General features: G+C 44.9%; 1 protein-coding gene across 1 annotated transcript; it reads right to left on the reverse strand.

Annotated features, from left to right (window-relative positions):
- Window positions 1-589: 589 nt before the first annotated feature.
- Window positions 590-2,033, reverse strand: LOC120914498 (carbohydrate sulfotransferase 6-like). Its single transcript, XM_040325173.1, has one exon. It carries the CDS (start codon window positions 1,982-1,984, stop codon window positions 854-856), a length of 1,131 nt encoding a protein of 376 aa, XP_040181107.1. The 5' UTR covers window positions 1,985-2,033; the 3' UTR covers window positions 590-853.
- Between the last annotated feature and the right edge of the window lie 5,697 nt (window positions 2,034-7,730).

The raw sequence follows: 7,730 nt of genomic DNA on the forward strand, positions 1-7,730 counted from the left end.
TATTTTTGGGGTATAGGACTTATATTGCAGCCTTCCTCGAAAATCACAGTAGGGCATACTTTCAGGGTAGGTCTTATTTTCGGGGAAACACGGTATGTAAAGGCAGTCTTTAAAGGGTCAGGTGCATAGAAAGAAAGAAAACCAAAATAATTCCAGTTGTCTTGTACTTAAGACAACTGGAATTATTTGAACCACCTATATGTATAGAAGACTCCCAGGAATGGCATTTTCTGCTGTCATGATCTGTGTCGGATTTTGACCTTGGGGACCCCTTCAGGAAATGGAAAATCACCCGTGGGAAGTCTGGTCTAAGGATTAGCTAAATGGAAAAAAAAAACTGATTCAAAGTCAACTTCACTACTACACTCGATGCAAGACACGCAAGGAAGGAAGGTCCTTCCGATACCCTGCTGTCATTCTGGCCAAATTCTGACCCAGGGCCACGACAGTCCCAAAATTGACCATTCTTGTCATTTAGGGCAAAACTTTTTAACAAAGTTTTAGCTTATTTGAGATCGTGGAGTGTCAGATTTGCCCCTTAAGGCAATCAGTGCCAAGCGAGGGAACGAGCTTCTCTCTCATGTTTCTCACTGCGATAAATCAATGCTTGTTATTAACTTCACTCCCACACAATGTGTATTATAGGTTTGAATTAGACATTGACATTTTATGTTTTTCAAGTATAGGTATCTGCAAACTAAAGTTCTGCCTTCTGTGCCAAAGCCACTGCAAAACAATTCATCACGCTGCATTCTCATAAAAAAATCACTAGTGAGAACCTTTCCTAGTGGCATCAGAAGGTTGTATAGGGCTGTGAGGTACACTGTTGTTCACTTGTGCAGGATTATTTGGCTTATTCCAATGACCATTCTTTATTTACTAAGTCCAGAGTCAAATTTTGCTGTTCTGTTTTGGATCTTGCCGGCCTGTAACCAAACCGATCCATTGCCTCTTTGCAGTTGTCTTGAATCTGTTTTACGAAGTTGAAGTCCAGATCAGTTCTCCATTTTTGGACCACCTTTGAGGAGTTTCGTGAGAAAGTCAGGGACTCTTCTACCTCCTTATGAGTTATATTGTAAACCCACTGTTCCAGGTCTTTAGTGAGAGACAGGCCAGCAAAACTGTACATTTTTTTAAGGTATTTAAGAGGTTCATTAGAAAGGTCCTCAAGTCGAATTGCCATATATCGTCCTCGCAACACCTCAGCTGCTTTAGCCACATTGTTGATGTCAACCTGAGATTTGCAAATCTTCTCCATTACCCTGCTTATTGTAATATTTTTATTTCCATCAGCTTTAAGTACAATATGGTCATCAGTATTAAGACTAAAGGATTTCCTTGACAAAGCAACAGCTCGGGGATCCCTTACAAGGTGCAAAATATGAAGATTAAAAGCAGGGTCTCGGAAAAGGGGAAGCAGAACAGAAAGGTCTAAAATCCGGACTGTTTTCATCACAACGTGGCTGTATGTCTTGCATGTTTCTTTCATTCTATCCAGCAAATAATTTTTGCAACGATGGTAGCACTTGAGGCGATCGTAACCTTCAGAAGGAATAAAGGCGGAACAAAATGGTGGGGTGCAGAGCGCTCGAGTTTCTCCAAAGAAGCGCAAGTCAGAAGTATGATTTCCCCCATTAGGAAGATACTGATGAAGAGGGGACACATCACAGGTGAAAAGCGATCGTAGAAGATCTCTTAAGGGAAAATGTAGCAGCTCGGAACTTTCATTCTGAAACTTCATCCAGATAGAGTGTCCAGGCTCAAAGAGGTAAAAGACGTCATTGTGATGATTGAAGATCTGTCCAAGGAATGAAGAACCCGATCTCCAGGATGACACAATAAGGAGATGGACCGGTTTATTTTTGGGAGCAGAGTAATGTGAGCGTGTAAAGAAGGGAGTTTTGTTAAAAAGAAATTGGGATATAGAAAAGAAAACAAGAGAAATCGAGAGTAAGATGAAAAATTTAAGATGTGGTGACATCATCAGAAATCAAGTATGAACTGGAATGGGCAGAAAGTCCGGAAACCAGGGAGAGGTGATAAATGGGACCTATAAAAGAGAGTAGAAAATGATAAAGGTTAGTCAATTCAAATCAAAGAAGAACTGTAATGAATTAAAGTGTATGTCCAGCCCAAACTTTCTTTTCGTTCAGTTCTAGATTGAGTGGGGAAGGATTAGACCCTGAGGGCCAGATTCATAGAGCAAGTACGCCGGCGTATCTACTGATACGCCGGCGTACTTTCAAATTACCTGCGTCGTATCTTTAGTTTGAATCCTCAAACCAAGATACGACGGCATTTGTGTAAGATCCGACAGGCGTACAGCTTCGTACGCCTTCGGATCTTAGATGCAATACTTTGGCGCCCGCTGGGTGGAGTTTGCGTAATTTTCAGCGTCAGGTATGCAAATGAGCTTTTTCTGACGATCCACGAACGTACGCGCGGTCGTCGCATTCTCTTACGTCGTCTCTATTTGGCTTTTTCCTGCGTATAGTTAAAGCTGCTATTTTGCGGCGTATAGATAGACTTGCCATGTTAAAGTATGGCCGTCGTTCCCGCGTCGAAATTTGAATTTTTTTTTTGCGTAAGTCGTCCGTGAATAGGGATGGACGTAAGTCACATCGAAGTTCTAAAAATGACGTCGTTGCGACGTCATTTCGCGCAAAGCACGGCGTGAAATTTTAAAATGGAGCATGTGCAGTTCAATCGGCGCGGGGACGCGCTTCATTTAAATGAATCACGCCCCCTACCCGCCCAATTTGAAATACGCGCCGAGAGATACACTACGCCGCCGTAACTTACTTACTAAATCTTCCTGGATTCGACTTAGAGCCAGGTAAGATACGGCGGCGTAGCGTATCTCTGATACGCTGCGCCTGGGCATTTCTATGTGAATCTGGCCCAGTGTTGTTATTTTTTTTGCTATCCGGGGCTGCGTTGGAGAGATGTGCCCTCACTTATAACCGGTGTGACAACACTTTCACCAAACAGAAAGTGAGAAAGAATCTGCAGTGGGGGAAAAATAAAAATCTGACAAGTTTCTGGCCCTTTCCCACGCTACTGATGACCAGAGTTGTGCACATTGGAAAAATTTGTTTTGTTTCAGATTCGGTCACTAAATTAATAATTATGTTAGAATGATTCATTTTCGGAATCTGTTTCGTATATTTGGATTCCTTTTGTAAATTATGTTTTTTTTTTTTTAATCAGTTCAAAATGTACATTCAGAAGATGGCTATATTCATTCTATTTTATTCTATTCTATTCTATTTTTTTTATTATTTTCTATTATATTATTTTCAATCCTGTTCTGTTTTATTCTATTCTGTTTTATTTTATTTTGTTCTTTTCTATTTTATAAAGCAGCCAAATGCCTTGTACACACAATCGGTTTTCCTGGCGATAAAAAGTCAGCTGGGAAAACCGAGGGGAAAAACGAGAACCTGTTCAGTAGCTTTTTCCCCTACACACGGCCGGGTTTCCCGGCAGGAAAACTGCAATGAGAGCTTTGGTCAGGAAACCCGGCCGTGTGTACGCTCCACCGCAGATTTTCCCCATAAGTTAACTGCCGGCTTAAAAACTGCTGGGAATCCCGGCAGGAAAAAAGAGTCGGGAAAACTGCGATGGAGCATACACACGGCCGGTTTTCTCAGCCAAAAGCTGTCATGGCAGTTTTCCCGAGGGGAAAACCGGTCGTGTGTACGAGGCATAAGTAGGAATTATCATCTTATTTCACTTTTAGACTTTACTGTATTTATTATGTTACCATATCAAATTCAAATTCATTTTTGAATTCCAAATAGTTTTTGAAATTGAATTCATTTTCAAATTTGAATACGGATAATTTTGTTTTGTTATAATTTATTTCAGATTTGTTGAAATTGGGTACTATTGTGATTTGGAAATTCAGATACGTCCGAATTTCTGAATAAAGAAAATTTGGTCTGAATTTTGATTTGTAATGAAACAAATTGCACATGTCTACTAAAGGCTGTCTGTGTTGCTTTTGAAGAATTTGCACGACTTTCTCTTTGTTCTCTGACACCATTGTCAATGGGATGAGAGGAAATCTCTCGAACGGTGCCCCCAGATAGAAGCACAAACCAAGCAAGAGTTTTCATTTTTTCCCACCCTATCAAAAACATAAAAATGTTTTGGCTGATCACACACTAAAGTTTGCTTTAAAGTACAAAAACTTTATATTTGCATTAATCTTCAGACTTCTTAAAATGTAATTTTACCTGGTAATCCTGTCAGTAACGTCCTATTATAGGGTGACAACGCTCACTGCTTTTATTTACCATCTGTTAGTAAGAAAAACATTCCTTGTTAGATAGCTGTTAGTGGGATATCACAGAGAATTTCAGCGGGGATATCTGAATGCTGCCTGCATGCAGCATTCAAATATCATTCTTTTCAGCCAGCGATTCTGTGCACCATAAATTCCGCCGCTTGATCGTTCTTACAGGTGACGGGAGGGGACATCCCCCCCTTCCGCCGCCATTCGGTGCTTCTCCAGGGTCTCCCGTGCCATCGGGGACACGGAAAAAGAATCGTCCGCCACCGGATAATGACCATAGCATAGCAAGGGTACCAAATGGTCACCAGTCATCTCTATGACCGTCGGAGGCCCGGGTGCGCCGTTCTGATGTCACGTCTGGGCCGCAGATGTAAACAAAGCAGTAGCGGCTGGTAATCATGAGATCATGAGATCTGTGAATTTTTTTTGCTTTCCAGCCTGGAGGAGAGATGTGGGGTCTTATTGACCATCTCTCCATAAAGAGGACCAGTCACGAACGATTCCTATTACAAGGGATGTTTACATTCCTTGTAATAGGAATTAAAGTGATCACAAAAAAATAGACCCTAGACCCTAGAGCAGGGGTCTCAAAGTACCGGCCCGTGGGCCATTTGCGGCCCGCGGACCGGTTTTAAATGGCCCGCAGGCAGGGCGGGTGTCGCGGAAGTGTAGATCGATGTGCATGAAGAGTAGCGCAGGAAGCGTCTGTCATAAGTTCTCTTGTCTCTCATGTCACACTGCTACTCCCCGGCGGCCCCTCCTCTCTTCTCGTCCATCCCCATTTGCTTGTGACATTATCTGAAATGGACGAAAAGAGGGGGGGGGGGGCTGCCGGGGAGTAGCAGCGTGACAGGAGAGACAAGTGAACTTATGACAGACGCTTCCTGCGCTACTCTGCCTTTGAAGAAAACAACAAGTAAATGCTGACCTGTGCCCTGGTGTGCTCTCATGTGCCCCGATGTGCTCTCATGTGCCTTGATTGTGCCCTAATGTGCTCTCATGTGCCCTGATGTGCTCTCATGTGCCCTGATGTGCTCTCATGTGCTCTCATGTGCCCTGATGTGCTCTCATGTGCCCTGATGTGCTCCCATGTGCCCTGATGTGCTCTTGTGTGCCCTGATTGTGCCCTCATGTGCCCTGGTGTGCCCTGATTGTGCCCTGGTGTGCTCTCATGTGCCCTGATGTGCTCTCATGTGCCCTGATGTGCCCCATGTACCCTCATGTGCCCCAATGTGCCATGTGCCCCATGTACCCTCATGTGCCTCATGTACCCTGATGTGCTGGGCTCTGTACATCAGGGTACCCTGTGCCCTGTACCCTGATGTGCCATGTGCCCCATGTGCCCTGATGTGCTGTGCCCCATGTGCCCTGATGTGCTCTCATCTGCCCCATGTTCCCTGATTGTGCCCTGATGTGCCTCATGTGCCCTGATTGTGCCCTGGTGTGCTCGTATGTGCCCCATGTGCCCTGATATGCCCCATGTGCTCTGATTGTGCCCTGATGTGGCCCATGTACCCTGATGCGCTGGGCTTTGTACCCTGATGTGCTGTTTCATGTGCCCTGTACCCTGATGTGCCATGTGCCCTGTCCTGATGTGCTGTGCCCTGATGTGCCATGTCCTGTACCCTGATGTGCCATGTGCCCTGTCCTGATGTGCTGTGCCCTGATGTGCTCTCATGTGCCCCATGTTCCCTGATTGTGCCCTGATGTGCTCTCATGTGCCCTGGTGTGCTCGTATGTGCCCCATGTGCCCTGATATGCCCCATGTGCCCTGATGTGCTGTGATTGTGCCCCATGTACCCTGATGTGCCCCATGTACCCTGATGTTCTGGGCTTTGTACCCTGATGTGCTGTTTCATGTGCCCTGTACCCTGATGTGCTATGTGCCCTGTCCTGATGTGCTGTGCCCTGATGTGCCATGTCCTGCACTGTGCCATGTGCCCTGTCCTGATATGCCCTGCCCTGATGTGCTGTGCACCCTGATGTGACCTGTTGTGCTGTACCCCTATATGCTGTGCTCTGATATGCCCTGTATCCTGATGTGCTGGGCTTTGTACCCTGATGTGCTGGGCTTTGTACCCTGATGTGCTGGGCTTTGTACCCTGATGTGCTGGGCTTTGTACCCTGATGTGCGCTGTGCACTCATGTGTGCTGTGCCCTGTGCCCTGATGTGCTGTACCCTGATGGTGAGTGGTTAGTGTGTAGTGTAGTTGTCAGTGTGCAGTGTAGTGGTCAGGGTTAATAATACGTTCGCTGACACCAGTACTGTTTTTGAAGTTTGAAAGTTTGCATGCGGCCCCCCATGGGATATGGAAACTTGTCTTGTGGCCCTCAGGTAATTTGAGTTTGAGACCCCTGGTTTAAACCTTGTGGCATAAGGGAATTTAGGCGATATATTAGTACCATTTTATGGTGTCTGTCGAATGTTAAAAAAAAAAAAGATTTGACAGAATCTTTAAAAAAAAATAAAAAATCAAATCTTTTCTCTCTATGTAGAATAGCACATTCGACCACAAAACGAAAACGAAAATAAAGCATTTGTTTATGTCGGATCTTTCGTTTTTCGTTTTCTGTGCTTTCGTTATCGTTTGTTAAAACGATAACGAAAATAGCTGAAATTCAGACGAAAATGCATTCGGACGAAAACTAATGCACATGTCTAGCACGCGTACAATTGCACCACGAGTGACACAACTGGATACTCACCATACCGGTTGATGTTTGGGCGAGAAGCTCGCTTATCGATAGACTTGGCATTCGGAATATCCCTAGATCACACTTCTGCAGCCTCCCACAAAGGCTATATGTGGACCGCTTGAGGAGAAGCATAAAGACGGCCTATGAGCAGGCACGCTCTAGCTCTGAAAAACGGGAACTTAGGAACAAAAGGAACTTTGATTTGAGAGTCCGGATCCAGGATCTGCAGCCAGGAGACCGAGTTCTGTTAAGAAACTTTGGCATTCCAGGGAAACACAAATTAGCTGACCGCTGGAAGTCCCAACCTTACATCGTATGTCAGAAACTGCCTGGCCTTCCCGTGTACCAGGTCCGACCTGAAGGAAGTGTGGGCCCTCCTAAGACCTGGCACAGGAATCATTTATTGCCTCTCACTGAAGCTGTTCGGAATCAATGGAAACTCGGATAATTCGTTCCACAGACTGCTGGCATATGCGGTACTGCTTACCGGAGCCATCGGTAGCGGTGGAGGCGATCGGGTCCTGCTGCCTACTGTGTGAGGATGCGAGTGAGGGCAAGATGGCCCCCACCCGTCCCCATAGCATTGCTGGGCGGAAGTGACGTCAAAACGTCAGTCCCGCCCAGCGTCTTAAAGAGACATTTTTTTGTTGTCATTTTTTTAAATGACAAAATTTCCATTTTTTTTTTTTTTGCATTTATGTCTAAATATGAGATCTGAGGTCTTTTTGACCCC

Source organism: Rana temporaria, chromosome 9 (genome assembly GCF_905171775.1).
Source record: "Rana temporaria chromosome 9, aRanTem1.1, whole genome shotgun sequence".
Lineage (NCBI taxonomy): Eukaryota > Metazoa > Chordata > Amphibia > Anura > Ranidae > Rana > Rana temporaria.

Excerpts from the sequence above, each read along its gene's own strand:
- LOC120914498 (XM_040325173.1), bottom strand. The coding sequence starts at position 1,984 with ATGATGTCACCACATCTTAAATTTTTCATCTTACTCTCGATTTCTCTT.